The sequence below is a fragment of the Natator depressus genome, chromosome 23, assembly GCF_965152275.1.
Source record: "Natator depressus isolate rNatDep1 chromosome 23, rNatDep2.hap1, whole genome shotgun sequence".
Lineage (NCBI taxonomy): Eukaryota > Metazoa > Chordata > Testudines > Cheloniidae > Natator > Natator depressus.
This window is the reverse complement of record NC_134256.1, coordinates 11,377,912-11,401,321: the sequence shown is the minus strand read 5'-3', so window position 1 is coordinate 11,401,321 and position 23,410 is coordinate 11,377,912. Positions and strand designations below refer to the sequence as shown.

General features: G+C 44.6%; 1 protein-coding gene across 1 annotated transcript in view; it reads left to right on the top strand.

Annotated features, from left to right (window-relative positions):
* Nucleotides 1-20,755, top strand: part of LOC141976360 (butyrophilin subfamily 3 member A1-like) — an 85,815-nt gene extending 65,060 nt beyond the window's left edge. The window contains exons 15-22 of the mRNA XM_074937310.1: nt 232-252; nt 663-683; nt 2,691-2,717; nt 5,127-5,147; nt 7,258-7,278; nt 8,587-8,607; nt 15,718-15,744; nt 19,846-20,755. Coding sequence (XP_074793411.1) covers nt 232-252; nt 663-683; nt 2,691-2,717; nt 5,127-5,147; nt 7,258-7,278; nt 8,587-8,607; nt 15,718-15,744; nt 19,846-20,375 — 689 coding nt within the window. The 3' untranslated portion in view covers nt 20,376-20,755. The remainder of the gene's footprint in view (nt 1-231; nt 253-662; nt 684-2,690; nt 2,718-5,126; nt 5,148-7,257; nt 7,279-8,586; nt 8,608-15,717; nt 15,745-19,845) is intronic.
* Nucleotides 20,756-23,410: the final 2,655 nt, after the last annotated feature.

Sequence of the window (23,410 nt, the reverse complement as noted above, 5' to 3'; positions counted from 1 at the left end):
CCTGTGCTGCCAGAGCCACAGTGCTGTTTTTAGGGAGAGGTTCATGCAGAGCTGTACTAGGTACATCCCACCAAACCTGCAGCTCCTGTTAGACCTATGCTAAATGCCACAAAGGAAGTAGAGAAGAGTATACGGAAGATGCCCATTAGTGGAAATTGAGATGCTACAGTATATATTGCACGTTGAAAGACTTGTTTTACTTTCAATTCTTTTTCTTTTCTGTTTTTTCGGACAATCTTTGGAAAGAGAAAGGTAAATTTCCTTTCCTTTTTGAGTTTATTGTTAATCAGATTGAGCCCAAATTGTTTGTTGATAGTGTGTATCACTATAGTTCCCTGAACCAACTGCGGGTTCAAGGCATTGTTAATAATGTATCTGTGATGATGTGTGAGTGGGGAAGGGCGTTTGGAAACAGGATTTGGTGAGTTGAAGGCTGGTTCTCCATTTTTGGAAAAGCACAGGTCTTCGTTTCATGGAGTTATGGAGTACAATATTGACAGTTGTTACCGATTCTGGATGATGGAACGGGTGTGTAAGAAATACTGTGAATGAGAAAACTGGAAGCTGATGATTGGGTATGTCTGCAGTGACAGCTTCTTCAGTGAAGTAAGGTAATACCTGTTCAACCAATTTGACATTGAAATCACACTCTTCTTTTGTAGAACAACTGCAGAAGGAGCATGGTAAGTTCTCCTTGATTACTCATCTGCTACTCTCCTCAAGAAGAATAGTCTTAAATGAAAACATATTTCTTCATTGCATTTTCTTTCCTCAATCCAAAGAGATTTCATCTCCCTTCAAATGTATTATTATCCCCAAGGCAGAACTCTTGATGTCTTGCTTTCACAGGAAGTTGGTTCATTCACCTAGACTATTTTTATTTATATTCTCTTGAAAATTGAAAGCCTGATTTTGTATCACCATAGACTATAGACCTTAGATAATGCCATGCCATTCTCGTAATTATATCTTTAAGTGTATGGAGGAGGCTCAGAAACGTATATAATGGTGGTTATGTTTTCATGATTTCAGTGTGCTCATGATATGGTATATGCTGTTAATTGGGAAAATCATTTTGAGTAGATAAATATTATGTGTTTTAAATTCTGTATACTGCTGTGGAATAGTAACTGTGTGCAGTTAAGTGCATGCTACTGTCTTACTTGCCAGCTAGGCTTAGGCTCTTGATTTAAGGAATAATTACTTTCACAGTCCAGGTTGCAGATTTGTTTGTCTAGTTACTTTTCTTGCTTGAGTTAGCAAGGTAAAAACATAAGTGTTGACACAGTGGCAGAGATGTTGGTTCCAGGTAGCCATGGAGGTACAATGCCACCCAACTCCCTGGGTACACGCTTAGGCAGAGAGCCCAAGACACCCCCTGTGCTGCCACAGCCACCATGCTATCTTTACGTAAAAGTTTGAGTAGAGGTCTGTCCTGCACATCCCACCAAAGCTCGGAATCAGACATCCTAGCTCCTGTGTAGACCTATGCTAAATGTCACAAAGGAAATAGAGGAGGGCAGGGAATCTGCCCGTTACTGGAAATTGAGATGGTACAGTATAGTATTACTATAGTATTACTATAGTATTACCATAGTAATCTAGCTAGAGATGTGTTCGATTATGATTTCTTTAAATGGCTGAGAAAATAGCTGTGCTGAATAGAATGACTATTCCTGTCTGTGTGTCTTTTTTGTAACTTAAGGTTTTGCCTAGAGGGATTCTCTATGTTTTGAATCTAATTACCCTGTAAGGTATTCACCATCCTGATTTTACAGAGGTGATTCTTTTTTACTTCTATTAAAAGTCTTCTTGTAAGGAAACTGAATGCTTTTTCGTTGTTCTAAGATCCAAGGGTTTGGGTCTGTGGTCACCTATGCAAATTGGTGAGGATTTTTACCAAACCTTCCCCAGGAAGTGGGGTGCAAGGGTTGGGAGGATTTTGGGGGGAAAGACGTTGCCAAACTACATTTTCTCAGGAACCCAGATAAAGTTTGGTGGTGGCAGTGGAAGTCCAAGGGCAAAGGGTAAAACAGTTTGTACCTTGGGGAAGTTTTAACCTAAGCTGGTAAAAGTAAGCTTAGGAGGTTTTCATGCAGGTCCCCACATCTGTACCCTAGAGTTCAGAGTGGGGAAGGAACCTTGACACAGCCCTTAGAGTACCTCCTCTCAGGCAAATCCCAGGCAAACTCCTTCTGTTAGCTGCTCTGCTGTTCACTGCTCAGTTGGTTCAGGATTGGTGGAAAAGCAAACCCCTGGCCATGCTCCGACTGTCACAACCACTACCCCTAGTGAAGCAGTCAAGGGACAAGTGTGGTATAGCAGACACTGTGCTGTCCAAGGATCTGTCTAGAATTGGTCAGTCCTCCTGTGGCCACCAGCCTTGTGCTGAGGGCTCAGCATACAGCAGCCACACCACACAGGAGAATCTGGGCCTGCATATGGAATGTCTAGAATGGCCCCATTTGGCAAAAGTCATTGACCTTAAGGGCCCACTTACGCTTAAGAGACATAAGACTGAGGATACCAGGTCTTATTATTTCCTGATCTTTCTGTTTCCTTTCACTCCAGTGGGAACTGGAGCTGGCATTACAGAGATCCCAGGGGTGCGGGAAGCGTGGGTGCTTGTGGAAACTGGAAAATTCCTAACTACATTAGACTTTTCTGATCCTGTTACTGTCTTTTTTTAGAACTACAAACCATGAGGTCTCAATTAGGTAAGAAAAATGGACCTTCTGTTGTTATTGATGAATGAAATAATTCATTCCTTAGTAACCCTATTTAACATCACAGCTGGCCCGGAAATGACAAATAGGAAGAAGGCTGAAAATGGTTTCTGTTATAAAGCCCTATTAGCAGATGCTCAGAGCTTTGTGTAAGAGCCTTGTTCTCATTTAGAAGGGTCTCTCTTTTGTCCTTGCCCAAAGATTTTTTTTCCCTTTTGCGAAGATTTTAAAGAAAAGCTGTTCAGATCTTTCTGAGAAGAGAGTGAATATTTTTTTCTGAATTATTAGGAAAAATAAGAAAATTGTGAACATTTTTTGTGTAGAGCCATAAGGCCCAAATGGCTGAGGGCTGAAAGCTGCAATTTGATACTACAGCATGACAAGCATTGTACAGTCTTTTCTGGAGAAGTCTGGTCTAGATTTAGCTGAGTTCCTAACTTTTGAAAATCCCACACTGAGTGTGTAGACTGGGCTATTCTGTTTAGGAGGAATTCACTGCATTTGTGGGCCTAGCTTAGCTTTGCAGTTAATTTACCAGTGTCAGTGACTGACAAGGATCTGTGCATTGGGATCTCTGCTGTCAACCTTCACACCCGTGCAGACTTCCACTGCTGTCAGCTGTACTCTGCAGGATCACAGGTCTCACCTGCCTAGAACCAACTGCAGACTCAGGACCAACGCTGACTCCCAGTGTTCTTAGAGGACCATACACAGGGTTGTGGGCCAGGAGGACCTGTCGATGCAGGTACTGGAATGATTCCTGATGCAGCTGGTGGCATAATCAGGACCTAGTTAGGCCACCTCTAAATCTAGTCAATACCATGCGTCTGGCCCATGCATCATTAGAATGAGAAAAAAGAAAAAATTAGGAAAAAAAAAAAGAATGAGAAAAAGTGAGAAAAAAGAATAGACAAGGTGGGTGAGGTAATAACTTTTATTAGACCAACCTCTACTGGGGAGAGAGACAAGCTTTCAAGCTTACACAGAAGCTCTTCCTCAGGTCTGGGAAACATTCAGAGTGTCACAGCTTGTCAAGATTCCTTCCCCACTCTGAACTCTAGGGTACAGATGTGGGGACCTGCATGAAAACCTCCTAAGCTTACTTTTACCAGCTTAGGTTAAAACTTCCCCAAGGTACAAACTATTTTATCCTTTGCCCTTGGACTTCCACTGCCACCACCAAACTTTATCTGGGTTCCTGAGAAAATGTAGTTTGGCAACGTCTTTCCCCCCAAAATCCTCCCAACCCTTGCACCCCACTTCCTGGGGAAGGTTTGGTAAAAATCCTCACCAATTTGCATAGGTGACCACAGACCCAAACCCTTGGATCTCAGAACAATGAAAAAGCATTCAGTTTTCTTACAAGAAGACTTTTAATAGAAATAGAAGTAAATAGAAGTAAAATCAGGATGGTGAATACCTTACAGGGTAATTAGATTCAAAACATAGAGAATCCCTCTAGGCAAAACCTTAAGTTACAAAAAAGACACACAGACAGGAATAGTCATTCTATTCAGCACAGCTATTTTCTCAGCCATTTAAAGAAATCATAATCGAACACATCTCTAGCTAGATTACTTACTAAGTTCTAAGACTCCATTCCTGTTCTGTCCCCGGCAAAAGCATCACACAGACAGACACAGACCCTTTGTTTTTCTCCCTCCTCCCAGCTTTTGAAAGTATCTTGTCTCCTCATTGGTCATTTTGGTCAGGTGCCAGCGAGGTTACCTTTAGCTTCTTAACCCTTTACAGGTGAGAGGATTTTTCCTCTGGCCAGGAGGGATTTTAAAGGGGTTTACCCTTCCCTTTATATTTATGACACAGCTAAATACAAGGTATTGTTTATCATAAGTGGTTAGCACACACTGTAAGAGACCATTCAAAGTGAAATGGCCTGTTTACACCTCTGCAGTCATGTGATAAAAAGGGGTTTATTAGGTTACATATTCTTGTAATAAACCATAAATCCAGTGACTTTATTGAGATCAGGACTTTTAGTGCCTAGCAAAGTTATGAATTTAAGCTCCCAGGCTAATCTTCTGAAGGTGTTGTGCAGGTTCCTTTGAGGATTAGGACTGAGAGGTCAGATATGGAGTGATTGTTTAGTAAAAATGTGCACCCACAGGTGGTAGGGTGTTTTTATCTTTTTTTTCATTTTTCTGTGTGAGTTCATTTGAGAAAGTGGTGATTGTCTGGTTTTACCCACAGAGTTGTTGTTGAGGCATTTAGTGCACTGGATGAGGTATATCACATCTTGTGATAAGCATGTGTAGGACCCATGAATCTTGCTCAGTCCGTATTGGCCTCTCAGTCCTCATCTTCAGAGGAGAGGCATAATATTCACTAACCCAAAAGAAATTAAAATGATGCCTACATTAAGAAGTGTTTTTTGCTTTGCAGATGGACTCCAGATAACAGTGGGTAAGTTTTGCATTGACTTTTCAAATGTAAATGTTACTTTAGTTCCATGATAGAAAAGAGATACAAATAGAAACAAAGTTGTCCCAGTAACAAACACAGGACTGAATGATTTTTTGTTAGAATATTATTTTTCTAAAATTTGCTATGATAGACAGATCAGTGCTACAGTCCTATTCCTGCTCTCATTGGGTGAAAAATCTCCTCGGTGGAATGGGTTATTCACCATTTAAATCCCAACTAGACCTTCAAAATAGGGCATAGGTGTGTACCTTGTGCTGCACAGGTCTAGTTCTTCTCTCTGTCCAGGGATGAATTTCAACCAAAATCAGTCATAACATGCCTTTGAATATATGAGGAGTGAGACCCTGACAATGTGTCATTGCTTATATGATTTGCAATTTGCCCTTGACATCAATAATGAGAGTAACAGCACACCCTTTGAGATAATGTGTGTGCGCGGGTGTCCTGCTGACAAAATATAGAGATCATCTATCACTCTTTCTGATTTTTTGCTTTATAAGTCAGTTTCTCTTCTCCACCCCCTTTGAGATCTGGGGAGGTAAAAACACACACTCCTGCCAGGCTTCAAGGGTATTGGTGTCCCTCCAAGCTCTGTCACCCTGGCCAGGGTGCACCCCTGAGGGGTGCAGCCAGGAATCACTTCCTCCCACCCCCCTGTTTTTTGGAGGCTGCTGGTAAGAAGTCTTTCCATTATCACTCCTGGCCTATGGGGCTTGGTGGAGCAAGAGAGGGGAGACGAGTTGCAGAGCCAACATGGATTGACTCCTTCATAGCATGGCACAGAGATGAAAGGGTTGAAGGCCTCAGCACATTCCTTATGTGCTCTTAGAATCATAGAATATCAGGGTTAGAAGAGACCTCAGGAGGTCATCTAGTCCAACCCCCTGCTCAAAGCAGGACCAACACCAACTAAATCATCCCAGCCAGGGCTTTGTCAAGCCTGACCTTAAAATCAAAATGTGTAAAACCGTATACTCGTATTTCTAACACAAGATGAAAAGTTGATGGTGGGCTTTGTTAGAAGGGTCGTTCTTTACCTTTCCACCTGACATTCTCCAACCTCACCTTACAAGAGCTCGGACAAATATTCTCAAACTTTATTATATGCCAAACTGCTCTTTGTTAAAGTATTCTATTTTATTCTATTAGTAGTATGGCTGGGTGTGGATTGATTTTCCTCTCTAATTCCACTAGAATTTTCAACATTTCAAAACATTTTCCCATCCTGAATCAGGATGAACAGTTGAAATCTTGAAAAGTTTTACAAATTGAAAGCCCCCCACCCCACCCAGTACAGTTTAGGATAATTGAAACCTGTTTTGATAATTTTGAAGAAAAAAATAGATTTTGACGTTTTTTCTTTTTTTCCAAAACCATTTTAGTGTAAATTTACTGAAGTTACTAAACAAAAAAAATCTCTTGACTTGAAAATTCAAAACTTTCATTTACAAAAATGTTGAAATGGGATGTTTTTAAAATCTCAACCCTTCTTTTATGAAAAGTGTTTTGATTCACCATTTCAGTGAACAGAATACTATTTCTCAAACAGTTTCTGTTTTGATGAATCAGCATTTTTCAACTAAAAACATTTCATTGAAAAAATTCCCAATCCAGTCTGAATTTGTTTAATTTCAATGTCCATTGGATCATATCATAACTTTCTCTGCTAATGAGCTCTTCAGTCTAGTACAATAAGGTATAATATAATCCAGTGGCTATAAACTGAAGCTAGACAAATTCAGACTGGAAATTAGGAGTCAATTTTTAATTGTGAGAGTAATTAACTGTTGGAGAAATTTACCAAGGTTCTCTAGGAATTATTTTGGGGAAATTCTGTGGCCTGTTTTATATCAGGGTTCATCTTATATAATCTCAGTGGTCTCTTCTGGCATTGGAGTCCAAGAACTGCATTCGTATCCAAGTACCATTGGCTTTGATTCATGCATTTTACTATTTCTGTACTTACAGTATTTTATAAATTACCAAACTTCGGCTTGGTTCTGGTATTATATTATTTCTGTCTGGTATGGAGACAAAACTAGAAGTACAGAGTTAAGCACATGGTTTTCTTTTTGTTTTTGTTTTTCAGGAAGACTCCAGAAAGAAAAAGGTTAATTCCCATTTCCGTCTGTTGCTTGGAGGATGTCTGGCTGGGTAATATTTGGGTGAGATGTTTTGGGGGACAAGAACTGTGAATTCAAGAAAGATTGAGTGCAAATTGTTTGTAGATAGTGTGTATCACTATAGTTGCTTGAACTGACTGAGGATTCAAGGCATTGTTAATAATGTATCTGTGGTGATGTGTGAGTGGGAAAGGGCATTTGGAAAGAGGATTTGGTGAGTTGAAGGCTGGTTCTCCATTTTTGGGAGAGCACAGGACTTAGTTCTTCTTCAAGTGATTGCTCATGTGCATTCCACAATAGGTGTGCATGCTCACCACTTGCACTGGTGCCAGAAGTTTTTCCCTTAGCAGTACCCATACGGGAGTGCCCCTACCGACCCCTGGAGAGGCACCACCATGGCACAGTATAAGGGGCACTGCACATTCCTCCCACCCTCAATTCCTTCTTACCTCCAGTGAAGGTGCTTCGGAACTGCTCTGCTCCAGCTGAGCTGTAGATTTCCCTCTTGGACTCTGTTAGTTCATAGTTAGTAGTGCCTGTAGTTAAAAGTAATTTTAAAGTGCTCCCGGTTCGGGGCATGCCCCGTGATCCGGGCTTTAAGTCATGCATCACTTGCAAATGGCCTATGCCCGTGAGTGATCTGCATGCTGACTGTTTATGCTGTCTGGGGAAAACCCATCTCAGCGACCATTGGAAGATTTGCAGATCCTTCAAACCTCGGGCCAAGAAGGAGTGGGACATTCGGTTCCGAGCTATTTTGATGGACTTGGCCCTGACCCCAAAACTGACGTGTATTACTTTCAATTATGTTTTTATTATTATTATTTATAATATGTTTTTATTATTATTATTTATTATTTTCAGACAAACTAGTTTGGGAGAAAGGTAGCTTTCTTTTGATTTTTGAGCATATTGTTAATCAGATTGAGTGCAAATTGTTTGTTGATAGTGTGTATCACCATAGTTCCCTGAACCAACTGAGGGTTCAAGGCATTGTTAATAATGTATCTGTGGTGATGTGTGAGTGGGGAAGGACATTTGGAAAGAGGATTTTGTGAGTTGAAGGCTGGTTCTCCACTTTTGGAAGAACACAGGCCTTAGTTTCATGGAGTTATGGAGTACAGTATTGACAGTTGTTACCGATTCTGAGTGATCAATCAGGTGTGTAAGAAATACTGTGAATGAGAAAACTGGGAGCTGATGATTGTGTGGGTCTGCAGTGACAACTTCTTCGTTGAGGTAAGGTAATACCTGTTCACCCAATTTGACATTGAAATCACACTCTTTTTTTGCAGAACAACTCCAGAAGGAGAATGGTAAGTTCTTTTTGATTACTCAACTGCTACTCTCCTCCGGAAGAATATTCTTAAATGAAAATGGATATTTCTTCATTGCATTGGCTTTCATCAATCCAAAGTGATTTCCTCTCCCTTCAAATGTATTATCATCCCCAAAGAAGAGCAGTTGATGGCTTGCGCTCACAGGAATTTGGTTCATTTACCTAGACTATTTATATTTATATTCTCTCAAAAATTGAAAGCCTGATTTTCAGTATCATCATCGACTATAGTCCTTAAATGATGCCATGACTCCCTTTCTGTTAATTTTATTGTTGATTGTATGGACGAATATAGTCCTACAATGTTGCCTCCCTCTAAGATAGGATTAGAGCATCCACTTTCTGTGTGCAGGTGGGCGGCCCTAGATTAGCCTCAACCCTCCTACAGGAAGTGGACATGCATGATGGGAAGTATAAGACACAGAGCCTCCAGTGCAGTTGGGGCCTAGACAGCAATGGAGACAGATGCGTCCTGGTCGCTTTAGGCTGCTGACTTTGCTGCCGAGCCAAAGGACTCCCTGCTCCTGGAGACCCTGTGTCCACAGGGGAGCTGCCAGGACTGCCTCTGGCCGCCTGCCCCTGCTTAATGTGCAGCCAGGGAGATTTATGTTAGATATTAGGAAAAACTTTCTAACTGTAAGGGTAATTATGTTCTGGAATAGGCTTCCAAGGAAGGTTGTGGAATTCCCAGCACTGGATATTTTTAAGAACAAGTTGGAAAAACATCTGTCAGGGATGGTCTTGGTGTACCTGGTCCTGCCTGAGCACAGGAAGCTGGACTAATTGACCTCTTGAGGTCCATTCCAGCCCTAAATTCCTATGATTCAATTATTCTATGATAAAACAAGATATTAGCAGGGCCTGCTATGTGACAGAGTATTAAGGAGCATTAAGTCCTCTAGGGATCAGGGAAAACCCCACTTTATGCACCTGCTTTTTGGCTATAGTAAAGTAGTATGAGACTCAACTCCAAATATGAAGTACAAATGAGAGGATATGATGCTTAGCTTTGTATTTCCCCAGTCCTTGGTTTGCTGTATGCTGGGCCAATCCAGTGCCCCCCACTGAGGGCTATTCTAGTTGCAACAGCTTCCATTGACTCCACAGGAGTGATGCAGCCATTATAGAATCATAGAATATCAGGGTTGGAAGGGACCTCAGGAGGTCATCTAGTCCAACCCCCTGCTCAAAGCAGGACCTAATCCCCAACTAAATCATCCCAGCCAGGGCTTGGTCAAGCCTGACCTTAAAAATCTCTAAGGAAGGAAATTCTACCACCTCCATAGGTAACCCATTCCAGTGTTTCACCACCCTCCTAGTGAAAAAGTTTTTCCTAATATCCAACCTAAACCTCCCCCACTGCAACTTGAGACCATTACTCCTTGTTCTGTCATCTGCTACCACTGAGAACAGTCTAGGTCCATCCTCTTTGGAACCCCCTTTCAGGTACTTGAAAGCAGCTATCAAACCCCCCCTCATTCTTCTCTTCTGTAGATTAAACAATCCCAGTTCTCTCAGCCTCTCCTCATAAATCATGTGTTCCAGTCCCCTAATCATTTTTGTTGCCCTCTGCTGGACTCTTTCCAATTTTTCCACATCCTTCTTGTAGTGTGGGGCCCAAAACTGGACACAGTACTTCAGATGAGGCCTCACCAATGTCGAATAGAGGGGAACTATCATGTCCCTCGATCTGCTGGCAATGCCCCTACTTATACATCCCAAAATGCCATTGGCCTTCTTGGCAACAAGGGCACACTGTTGACTCATATCCAGCTTCTTGTCCACTATAACCCTGTCATAAATATAAAGGGAAGGGTAAACCCCTTTAAAATCCCTCCTGGCCAGAGGAAAAATCCTTTCACCTGTAAAGGGTTAAGAAGCTAAAGGTAACCTCACTGGCACCTGACCAAAATGACCAATGAGGAGACAAGATACTTTCAAAAGCTTGGAGGAGGGAGAAAAACAAAGGGTCTGTGTCTGTCTGTGTGATGCTTTTGCTGGGGACAGAACAGGAATGGAGTCTTAGAACTTAGTAAGTAATCTAGCTAGAGATGTGTTCGATTATGATTTCTTTAAATGGCTGAGAAAATAGCTGTGCTGAATAGAATGACTATTCCTGTCTGTGTGTCTTTTTTGTAACTTAAGGTTTTGCCTAGAGGGATTCTCTATGTTTTGAATCTAATTACCCTGCACCTGTTTGAGGACCAGAGCCTACAGAGTCCTTGGCTTTACTCTTACCTGAGGGCCAGAGCCTATAGACTAGCATTTCTCAAATGCAGCCACTGTGGCCGCATGCAGCCACCAGGGGCTTTTCTTGTGGCCACAGCCTCTTGGGTGGTGATTGGTGGGGGGCAAAGTAGCAGCCCCTCTGCCTCCCTGGTGCTCTTGGATGCACTGCCTTGGTGTTGGTTGCTGAGTTTGCCAACAGGGGTTTGGTCCTGCCCCCCTGGAGACAACTGGGGCACAATACTGGAGGAGCAAGCAGCTGGTGAGTTCCACATCTTCCTGGGGCAGTGGAGTTCATGCTTTGGGCTTTAGCCCCAGGCTTCATCCCACATGGTATAGGGCTCCATCCCTCAGCCCCAGCCTCAGGGCTTTGGTCTCTGGCCATGGGGCTTCAGGCTCTAGTCCCCCTCTGCTTCCCACCCCCACCCCCATCGCCTTGGTCCCTGCTGCCTCACCTGACCCTCCATCCAGGGCTTAATTTGTACCCAGGCATGCCAGGGCTGAATACGTCTGTTGTGAAAAGTGATGCACTTAGGACGGAAGAATCCCATGCACTGCTACAGACTAGGGACCAAATGGCTTGGCAGCAGTTCTGCAGAAAAGGACCTAGGAGTTACAGTGGATGAGAAGCTGGACATGAGTCAACAGTGTGCCCTTGTTGCCAAGAAGGTCAATGGCATTTTGGGATGTGTAAGTAGGGGCATTGCCAGCGGATCGAGGGACGTGATCGTTCCCCTCTATTCGACATTGGTGAGGCCTCATCTGGAGTACTGTGTCCAGTTTTGGGCCCCAAACTACAAGACGGATGTGGAAAAATTGGAAAGAGTCCAGCAGAGGGCAACAAAAATGATTAGGGGATTGGAACACATGACTTATGAGGAGAGGCTGAGGGAACTGGGATTGTTTAGTCTGCGGAAGAGAAGAATGAGGGGGGATTTGAAAGCTCCTTTCAACTACCTGAAAGGGGGTTCCAAAGAGGATGGATCTAGACTGTTATCAGTGGTAGCTGATGACAGAACAAGGAGTAATGATCTCAAGTTGCAGTGGGGGAGGTTTAGGTTGGATATTAGGAAAAACTTTTTCACTAGGAGGGTGGTGAAACACTGGAATGCGTTACCTAGGGAGGTGGTGGAATCTTCTTCCCTAGAAGTTTTTAAGGTCAGGCTTGACAAAGTCCTGGCTGGGATGATTTAATCGGGGATTGGTCCTGCTTTGAGCAGGGGGTTGGACTAGATGACCTCCTGAGGTCCCTTCCAACCCTGATATTCTATGATTCTATGATACTTGTATGTTTGTTAATATCACCTTTCACAAAAGACTTACTAGCTAGCAATAAATAAATTACAATGATTTGGATGTGTATATGCATCTATTTATTTGGTTTTCCTAAAGCTAATTAAGTATTTTAGTAAAAAGTGTGAGAGTGGCCACCAGCAAGAGTTGGTGGCTGCACTATGAGGCTACCAAAAATTTTGCCTTGAAAACCCTGCTATAGATTGTTTGAGGTTTCATCCATTAGGGCGGTCGGAACACAAACTCTTGGGCTGCTAATTCCCCTGAGACTATGCATTGGTCCATATGATGTAGTGAGGTGATGTGGCCTCCCTCTGACCCAGAAGGGGAGGGATAACTGCAACACAACTACACTTGTTGGAGAACGCGGTCAGCCACCCCACACCTGAGAGAAGGGGTCTGGAGCAAGTCGCTCAAACTGTCCCTGTTGCAACCATGGATATGGACAAGTTAATCATTTTCCTGGCGAAGAGTCAGCAGCAACAACAAACATCCCAGTAGCAGTAGCAGCGGCATCTGTACATCAGATGGGGGCCGAAAAACAGCAGTTACTCCGCGAGCTGGGGAACCAACACCGTGAACAGCAGCAAGAGTGCCTCCAGCACCCAGCAGCTCTGATGTCCAGTCCGAGTGGGGCCCAAGCCACAGGAAAGCCCAGCTCCTCCAGCCCCACCATACCAGTACGACTGACCAAGATGTGGCCCAAAGACAACCCAGAATCCTTCCTTATGACCTTTGAGCTGGTTGAAACAGTCGTGGGGTGGCCACCAGAACAGTGGGCCACCCTCCTTGCTCCATACCTGCCTGGGGTGGCCCAAATCGCCTACCGGTGGCTTCTGAATGACGAAGCCCAAGACTATGGGCAAGTGAAGGCAGTCATCTTCGACACCCTGGATATCAGACCCGAAACCTTCCAACAATGGTTCCATGGGAAGGTCTACCAGTCAGGCACTCAGCCCTGGGTTGTGGTGCAGGAGCTGAAGGACACCTGCTGGCAGTGGTTGCAGCCTGAGCGGAGGTCCATGAACAATGTTGCTGAACAACTCACACTTGAGCAGTTTGTGCACATCTTTCCACCCTGAGGGGGTGCCTGGGTCTTCAGACATTGGCCAACAATGCTAAGTGCAGCCGCCACATTCATAGAGGACTTTTTGGCTGAGAAGGCCCCAATCAGGCTGGCAGCCTCAGCCCAGCCCCCAGGACTGGACCACCCATGCCCCTAGAAAAAGGTCAGGCCCAGAGCCAATGGGCAAACCAGTCCCCGTGGACATGATTCCTGGAATGGCCAATGCCCTGACACAACCCAAACCTGCACAAGATCAAGGGGTTGCCCCTAAGTCCACCCAGCTACCTGGCTGGAGCCATGACCCGTCCAGGGCACCCAAAAGTGGGGTCCTGTTTTTCACACCTGCAATGGGACTGTCCTGAGATGGATTGCAGCTTTGGCCAAGTCTGCACCAGGGAGACCTATGCCTGCAAGCAACAAGCCACCAAGATTACGATCCCGACGGAGGTCAGTGAACACCCGACCCTTGCCCTTATTGACTTGGGCTGCGGGCAGATGCTGGTCCACCAACCCCACCTCCCACCCCCCCACCCCCAGCAGACTCCCCAACCTCGGAGTGATCCGCCTACAACATGTCCACAGGGACATGAAATCCTATCCCAGTACATGGGTTCTGCTGACCGTGAGTGGCGTAACCCGACCAATGGTGGTGGGACTGGCACCTAGACTTGCCTACCACGTAATCCTGGGATGAGACTGGCCTGGATTTTCTGAAGTCTTGCATGCTGCAAACCTGGGGAACCCCCTGGTCCCAATGGCCTTGGATAGGGACACTCTCGAGGCCAGATGTGGCTCAGAGGAGAACTCTGACACCAATTACCAGGGGTGGAAAGACTCTGGACCCCCCACCGATGCATGAGGAGAGCCCCAGCTTGACTGTCAATTTTAGCTAAGATCAAAGGGAGGACTCCACACTCATCCGGGCATACGAACACCTGGCTGAGCTCAATGGAGAGGTAATAGACCCCCAACGAGTGAACCAGTGGCTCCACTTTGAGTTGACCAATGACCACCTCTAACGTGTAGGCCGGGACTCCTGAACCAAAGAGCCTCAGATGCAGCAGGTAGTGCCCAGGTGTAATTGCTTGGCTGTGTTTAAACTAGCCCATGATATGCTTGCCATAGGTCACCTGGGGCATGAGAAGACCCTGTCATGAGTCCTGACATGATTATTTTGACCCATAGTGCATCACAAGGTCAGAAACTACTGCAACTCATGCCCAGAGTGCCAGATAGTGGCCCTGCAGTGGGTACTCAAGGCTCCCCTGATCCTCTTGCCGGTGATGGAGGTCCCCTTCAAGCAGGTCGCAATGGACCTCGTGGGACCCCTCCCAAAAACTGCCGCTGGGTTCTGGTACATCCTCATTATAATGACCCAACACAACTCAAACCTGCGCTCCAGCAAATGCCAGTGTGCCCCGACAAGAAGGTCAAGGGGTCGCCCCCGAGTCCAGGCCTGGAGCCAATGGGCGAACCAGCCCCCGTGGACGTGATCTCTCCTCCACCACATGGAGAGGGTGAGATCTGATTCTCCCACATGCTGGGTGAGTGCTGTAACAACTGGGCTAAAGGTGAAAAGGGAGGTACTCCTCTTCCCCAGGCATTTTGTGTGCAATTAAGCACATATTGCTGCCTTACTTGCAAGATATGGCTTAGGCACCTGATTCAAGGAGATGGTTCATGCTTGTGAATCCCAAGAAGAGGTAGGAACTCCCTCCAGCCCAGATTTAGGCCCCAAACTCCCTGAAGGGGCAGGGTTTAGCATTGCTGATTGGCTAAATTCAGTGGCTCCCCCTGAATGTGCTGACTTTTGTGGATTCCATTGTTAGGCACCTCTCTGTCCCCATGATGTGACTAGGGAGCCCAGGCACCTAACTCAGGCTTTGTAAATTCACTTGTGTGACTAGATGCCTAAAAGTAAGATGTGGGCATGCTGAGCAGTACAACACCTTCATCTCTTTTTGGCTCTGGGCCCTAGGTCCTGTCTCATTTGGGGTGTACTTCTACTTCCACACTACTAAAGTAAATAATAGTGAAGTCAGAATTATTGCTACCTAAGATGCTAGTGATGTGAAACAGAGTGTGTATGTGTGGAAAAAAATGTTGTTGTTGTTTTTTTGGGGGGGTGGGAGAGTTCAGTTTATGAAAGAAAAAGTTGAAAACATACCACACCCGAAAAAAGAGCTGGTTACATGCTGAGATGAGGCATTGGCTTGAGGTGCAAGACAAAGCAGTTCTTAGGCAGACACCTGGTCAAGTGTCTAATCATAACAGTGCAGAAAAACCCACATGTAAGTATGATGTACTACGTCTGTCTGTCTGTGTGTGAATTCTTGGGACTTTTTTTTTGTTTCTTTTTAATATCTATACTCCTTTGTGCTAGTCAATAAATCGCCCCTGACTGCTCCCTCCATCCGTAATATTCTACTGACAGATGCAAGAAAAATCCTTTGTGTGGGCCTCTTTTAATTCAATGTCTGTTATTTCTCACTCTGATTTCAGAATGGAGAAAGGCTCGCAATAAAGCAGGTAACAAAACACATTTCTTCCAGTATTAATAAATCATTGTGTTAATACAGTAACCAAACTAGAAACATACCTGTTGGAAGAAGAACAGGCTGACCCAGAGGCGGATTTGAGTAGATGGGCTTCTTTATTGCGGTACTTGTTCCCCTATGATATTGAGATGGACATTGGGGCCAACCACGCAAGGAGCGGGAGTCAAAAGGCCCTCCCTCAGAGGGCCAGAATATCTCGTCCTGTTCAATTCCCCAATTTTGGCCTCCCGTGGCACCTCCAAACAATATTTGCCAGCCTCGTTCCCAGGCAGGACCATGTTCCAGATTTAAGCTTGATCCGGAATCCAAAAGGTATGTCCCTTCGGGCCCACCATTCAGCAGCCCCCAGATTACTGGGCAGCCAACTGTTCCACAGAGAGAGACCAGCTCCACAGACCAGCCTGAGGGCTCCCCTCGTCAATGACCACCACCACAGGGGCCCGTGCATGCCCGCATTTAAAGCATGTCTCCCTCCGGGCGAAATTACTGGCTTGGCAACCGGGGCAGGGACAGTCTCCTTTCCTTGCTACAGGGCTGGGCTTAGAGCCCGAGGAAGTTGGTGGACCGGGCTAGGACCTTTGGCCCATGGTCCCTGAGGAGGGCATCAAGGTGCTCCTCCAAGCACCAGATCTGGGCAGAGGTATCCCTACCTCATGGGTCCATTTTGAGATGTAGGGGTTTCTCGGGCCATATTCTGCCACACGTACGCGGAGGCCCTGTCCACTAATGCAGGCGGGTTGGCCACCCAGAAGGGTCCTGCCTGCAACTCCAGCTAATCACGGAGTGGGGGGCTCAGGCACTGAAGCCAAGCATCGAGAAGGGCTGCTCCCCGACTGGCCCCAGGGAGTAATAACCATTCATCTTCGAGGTCACCAAATACCCTAATCCAGACTTGGATGCGGGAGATGGCAGCGTGCGGGTGTTCCCCTGGTATAGTGTCTAACTTAACCAAGCCCGCTGTTAGGGAATACACCTCAAAAAGAATCTGGGCCATGTCTAGGACAATCGTTCAACAATCCTTGTCCTGGAGGCCTACAGCTGCTGCAAAGGGGCCCAACAGCATCTCCCAGGCTAAAATCAAATCACTACCAGAATACCGGTACAACCGGCTTTCTACTCACTCTAGCTATTGCAGGAAAGCATTCCATTCAGTGGGTGGGGGGCCCATTTCTTGGTATAGGCTTTCCCTGTCACCTTCTTGCCGGATAGTGGGGCCACTGTCCCAAGCATTTAGAGCCTGGGGCGGTACCTGAATTTTGGACCGGCGCAGGAGTTCTGTCACCTCGTCTTTTGCAGCCTGGTCCTCCTTTTCCATCCAGACCATAGTTCGTATCTTGACAGGGTAGATGGATTTCATTGAGGAATTGGGGTCTTCATAGGTGGGAGGGGTGGAGGGTGCAGGAGGGGCAGGAGAGGTGGAGGATGGGTAAATAGGGTCCAGGGAACAAGAATTCTGCTTTAAGGCATCTACTTGTCCCTTCCGGGCCAGGTTCTCAGACTTAAGATGATTAAGATCATCCATACAATTCTCAGCCATTCTGACTGCGAGCACACTGTGATGATTTACCATGCGCTGCTCTTCAGCAATCTGCTGTAGAGTCTCCACTTTGCTTTTAAGATCCTTAACCTCCTCCCATAAACCTGACAGACCCTCACACAGAGCCTGCAACAAAACAGCCTTTTTCTTATCCTGGGAGCATTTGGATGCTAGGGAAGCTTCCATCCACCCCTGGATGGCTAGCCAATCCTGACAGTCCCCTGGGGCGGGCCACATAAGGACCCCCCATTTCCCCATCAGTTTATTAATAAACTCCTTAACTGGGGTTGCAGTAAAGGGCCCATTCAACTTACTCATTGAATCCATGGCGAGACATGGCGATCAGGCACGACTCTCCCCTGGGATCCCGTTTGTGACACCAGATGTTGGAAGAAGGACAGGCTGACCCAGAGACGGAATTGAGTAGAAGGGCTTCTTTACTGTGGTACTTGTTCCCCTGGACTCAATTGTCCAGTAAGCGACTGGATTAGTTAAATCATACTCTTTTTATCTACATTAGTATGTAAATTCCTACATTTATTACAACATCCCCAAAACCCTTATGGAGTAATGTAAACGCCCACACAATGAATATTAATAACCCTCTACCGAATATAATTATCCCCGCCCCTGATTACTATTTACCTCATTAGCAGATTCTACTGATAAGTTTTACTTTGAAGATACACTTATTTGCTATAATTGCAGTCATGAACTCCTTGGATCAGCAGTTTGCAGGGAAGGGAGAAAGGGCCATGACCCCAAATTTGCTTGTGCAGCTGGGAAAGAAAGGGAGAGGGAGATAACACTACTTTATGCAAGAAGATATTATTTTGATCCCCACATTCCTTAGGCAGCTGCCACCTTATCAAACCCTTAACAAGGAGAAAGGAGGGGAGAGGGGTAGCCCTAAATCTATCCAACACAGAACGATGCCTGCACTTTATCTATCAAGCGCAGAAGCGGTTCTTGCCCGTGCCTTTACTCCCTAATGCCTTCTCTGTTCACCAGCAGTTTCCCAGTTTTCTGCTTTAACCGTTACATATCCCAAAAATACTATAACATACTTTTTTTCCTGAGAAGAAATCCTAAGAGCAGTGCTAAGTTTTTTACATAGCCTTTACTTGGCAAAACTTGCATTTATACCAGAACCTGATTCTTACTTCATACCAGTTTTACATCAGTGTAACTTCATGGATTTATGTGGAGTCACTCCTAATTTACACAGGTGTGAGATCAGAATCAGCCCTAAATGAGAGTTTTATCTGAGTAAGGACTGAAGACATGGTAAGGGCCTCAGGATTTGGAGCACGGTAAAAGCACAGAGGTTATGGTAGCAGTGACAGTGATCGCAGTGATCATAGTAATCACAGTAATGATGATGAGGTTATAAAAGTGGGTAGTTTTGGCAAGGAGTAAAATGTGTGGGCTCTTGGTGGTAATTGATAATGATGAAGACAGTGATGGAAAGTTAGCTCTGGTAGTGGGGGTTTTGATTTCAGATTGATGGTGATGGTTAAAAAAATGAATATGATACTGAGTGATAATCATTAAGGGGATGTTGAAAGACACAGCTGTATTCATGGTGATTTATGGCAGATATGGATATGACAGTGGTGCTAGTAATTTGTATTTTATTGTAATTTTCCTCTAATCATCTCAAAGCTCTGGGCAAATATTAGTCTAGTTGGATCTCAATGAGGTTAACATTATACACAGTTTACAGAGAATACTTAAGTTATTTTAACATGTTCACTCAACAAGTCAGTGTCAAAGAAGGAATAGAACCCAAGAGTCCTGATTCTAAATCCCCACCTTTAGCCTCTACACAAAACATTGTTTTCATTACTAAGATAACCCATTATAACATTTATAGTAGAATAATGAAGACAATAGAGAATCACAGTGATCCAACATAATAGATGCAATAATTTTCTTCTCTACAATTCAATTGTCTGTTTGGAGATTAATGGCTTTTTCAAGGCCGAAGTTTAGCAGGGTTCTTAAGCAAGGGTTAAACTTTCCAAATTTAAGGGTAGCACCTCCTCATATGAGCATATTTATTAGATCAGGCCCCAAAGGCATGTAGACAGGGGAGCACATAGTTTGTGTATCCTGCTGGAGTTTGGGCATGAGTTAGGTGGCAAGCTGCTGGGCAATGTCAGGACTCAGGTGGCACTTTAATGGTGGAAACCGAGGTGCCTAGAGAACTTATGTGCCTGCAGGGTTAGGCAGCAGCTGAGTAAGGGTTTTGTGAATGCCAGTGTCACCTAAATGTTGGACGTGTTTGACTATCTCCCCCTTGTGAATGCCACACAAATAATTCAGAATCACTTTCATTTTTGTGTGAACCTCACACAACTCTCATATATCTGATGAATTTCAATACAACAAAACCATTGTAACAGGCTTCAGTCAGGCAAAACTCCCACCTGAGAAGGGAGTGCAGGATGGGGCCCACCCACTAAACTTCCCTTATCCCAGCTTAGACAGACATTAGATAAGTGCTTTTGAAAACCCAATCTGTCTTTGCAGATGACATCATTCTTGATGCCGCAACAGCTCACCCCAACCTTTCCATTGCCGGGGAGCAGAAGAGTTTTAAACATGAAGCCCAACCTCAGAAAGCTCCACAAAAGCCAGAGAGGTTTGATTCGACTGTCTGTGTGTTGGGCTTCAAAGGATTCTCCTCTGGAAAGCACTACTGGGAGGTGGATGTTGATCAGAGCAGTGCCTGGGACCTGGGAGTGGCCAGAAAATCAATACAGAGAAAAGGAAAACTTTCCTTATCCCCTAAAGAGGGATTCTGGGCTCTGGGTGTGAGTGGGAGAGATTATTGGGCAAAAACAGATCCATGGACCCAGGTCCTGGTGCAGAAAAGACCCAAGAAAATTGGGGTTTACCTTAGTTACCAAGATGGGTGGGTGACTTTTTTCAATGTAACTGACATGTCTGTGTTGTTCACATTTAACACTTGTTCATTCTCAGAAGACGTTTATCCTTTCTTTAAAAATTCCCACAAAGGAACAACAATGAGAGTTTGTTCAATTAAAGAAGAGGAATGAATTTAAAATGCAGTGATGATCCGTTTTTTTGACCAAACTCAGCCAAAGTCCTATGGTTCTTTATGGCACTGTTGACCAAACGGAGCCAAAGTAACAGAATATTTTGCAGCCAGAAGAAAGGTAATCTGGAATGACATTCCCTATGAAATTATAGTTACAAATATTGCTACTGCTGCAGGGGTGGATCCTCATATAAGGAATGGATCTGTACTGGCATCTCACAAACAGAGCTATTGATTAAAGTAATTTTTTTTTTCATTGCTAACTACCAGTTTATCTGGATTAGGTGTATTAGCAGCTAAGAGTAAGAAAATAATATCCTATACTAATGTTTCTCTGCTAAATTGTATAACCAATCTTTGAGTCAGGGTATAAATACAGGTGGCAGATGCACCTCATCTTGAGAAAGTTTGAACAGCTATCTTCAGTATGGGTTGGCAATGAATTGACTTTTCCTTTCTGTATCGTGTTGCGCTAATTTTGATTAATAATTTTTGATTAATAAAAGTTGATTGAGCCTAGTTATTTAACATCTCGTGATTGGTTTATATCAAACCCATAACAATTTTCTCTGATGTTTCCTTGGAAAATAAAAGATTAGCTGTGTTCAGGGGTGCTGGAACAATTTTTATAGTGGGGGTGCTGAGAGCCATTGAACCAAACTGTAAACCCTGTATATAATGGAAACCACTTCAAGACAGGGGGGTGTGACACCTTTAGTTCCAGCACCCATTCTGTGTATTGTTTGTGGTGTATTTTTTCCATAAAATTAGTGTTCAACCTCTTGGCAATTACCAATATCTGTAATCTGTGTAATATTTTAAGAACATAATGTTTCTGACACAGAATATGAAGATTTTACAGAGGAAAACAGAGCCCTGTTTCATATAATTGATTTTGGAAACACAATAACACCAAGCTTGATCCTAAATTTCAGACTGATGTCTCACTAATAACTATAACTATCTGGGGCTATATTCAGCAGAATAAATCTATTTGTGTATGTCCCTCTCCCTGTCAGCAGGGAACACAGGAGCTCAGCTACTGCCAGCATTGGCCAGTAGCCTTTAAAGACATTTTCACACTTCACAGGTAATTACAGTTCCGAGGAGGTGGGTAGCCATCCTGTTCCCCTTCTGATACAGAGGATGGTCCACCTATGAATGACTCTACACCACATCCTTCTTTCCAGAACATGTGTTGATAGATGTTCAACGGCATGTGTGTTGGTTCACTCTGTATGCTGCCCCAGCTCTGCTCAGATTGCAGAGACAGCAGGCTTTGATTGAACTGTCCTATAAATCCACAGACTCAGTTTTCAGCGAAGGAACTTGGTCAGGTTTATTGCTGAGGAAGCACGGCACTAATGCCCTGGCTCAATGGTTACAGGTACACTAACACATGTATGCTCATGACAATGGTCCGGCTCAGCTAGTGGCAGGACTTTCCACTATCCCCTCGGCCAGACCCTGACGACCCCCTCTGTGATACCTCTTATACCCCAATACATAGAAGTTATGTATTGCCCCTCTGACGAATCTAGGTGCCACCCTCTGACGCATCTATGTGCCACCCATTACCTTGTACATGTTGGTTTGATCAAAACATCTCCATCCATCATGCTGTCATCCTGACCTTATCTTTAAGATGGGTCAGCATGTTCCTGTTATCTTTGGGGATTGTGTTGGTATCAGGATGTTCTGGTACCACCCTTCTGGAATGTGTTTGCATGTATATTCTTGTGCCTAGCACTACTTAGGAATGTGTGTTTCTGTAATATCAACCCTGTTCTTGCCAGATTCTGTGAGGCCAGGCCTCTATCTCACAATCTGACTTCGCTTTATATCAGCAAAGCTTTGACCACTACTTTATTTCAGGCCTCGGGCCTCATACCAGGCCTCTGATACATGAGCTTATGTTTGAGGCCCTCTTCCTACTACAGCATATAGTGTACATACAAACATAGTCCCCCTAGGATAGTTATAAATAACAGCCTAGATAGTGAGGTATGGTTTAGGCAAGTGAAGTAAAGACACAAATGAAAGATGCCGGTATATACCCAAGTACATACACTACACAGCTCTTTACTTGCCCAAGCCATGCTGGAGCCTTTCACTGTGGATGTGCTCAGCTTTTCACTGCCATGTGTAGCTACATGTCTGCTATACGGCACTGCCAGTGGCATGTGGTGTAACAAACATGCGACTACCTGTATGTGATCTGCAGGGCACAGGTTGAGATACTCGTAGTTGGGTAGAGCCCTCCAGATGCAAACACTATCAAGCCGAGAGGAACTCACAGAACTGCTCCCCAGTACGACACTGGACTTCCCCATGTTTCTTGTCCATGGACACATCTACCTTCATTTACACAATACAGATGGTACCATAGTACTTGATCTCATTGACCACATGGGACTCTCCCAGACAGTCTCTGGACCGACCCCATACCTGCAGACATACATTCAATTATATCTTCAGTCTAGGACTGGAAATTTGAGTTTTTGTAAATGTATCACACTTCTGATCTGATCACATCCTCATCCAGGCAGAGGTCAAAGCCTTCCATCCTTCCCACCTCAGTAGCAATCAAAGCTGGCCATCCCTGAAGACTCCTGAACTTTCTAGCTTTTCAACTTACTCTAAGAGACCAAGCTCCACAATTACAAAGCCAAGGTGCTGATGACTTAATACAATCACCTGATGTCTACTATCAGATGCCTTGGTCCCAAGCTGCCCACTCCCCCACACCAACTGGGGCAACCACAATGCTTCACAGATGAACTTCAGCAGATGAAGTGCACAGGCAGAAAGTTAGAACATCACTGGAGCAAAAAACTTTCTGAATCCCTCCACCAGAAGCACAAATAACACTCACAGAACTAGGCCTCTGCAGCAAAACAGGTGAAATAACCCTTCAGCTCCCCTTCAGTGAAGGCAGCAGGGGTAGGGCTGGGAGATATAGTCTGCCTAGCGACTTGTCTAATCAACCCAGAATGCGTAGTCCAGGCACCAGACCCAAGCATCAACTACCAT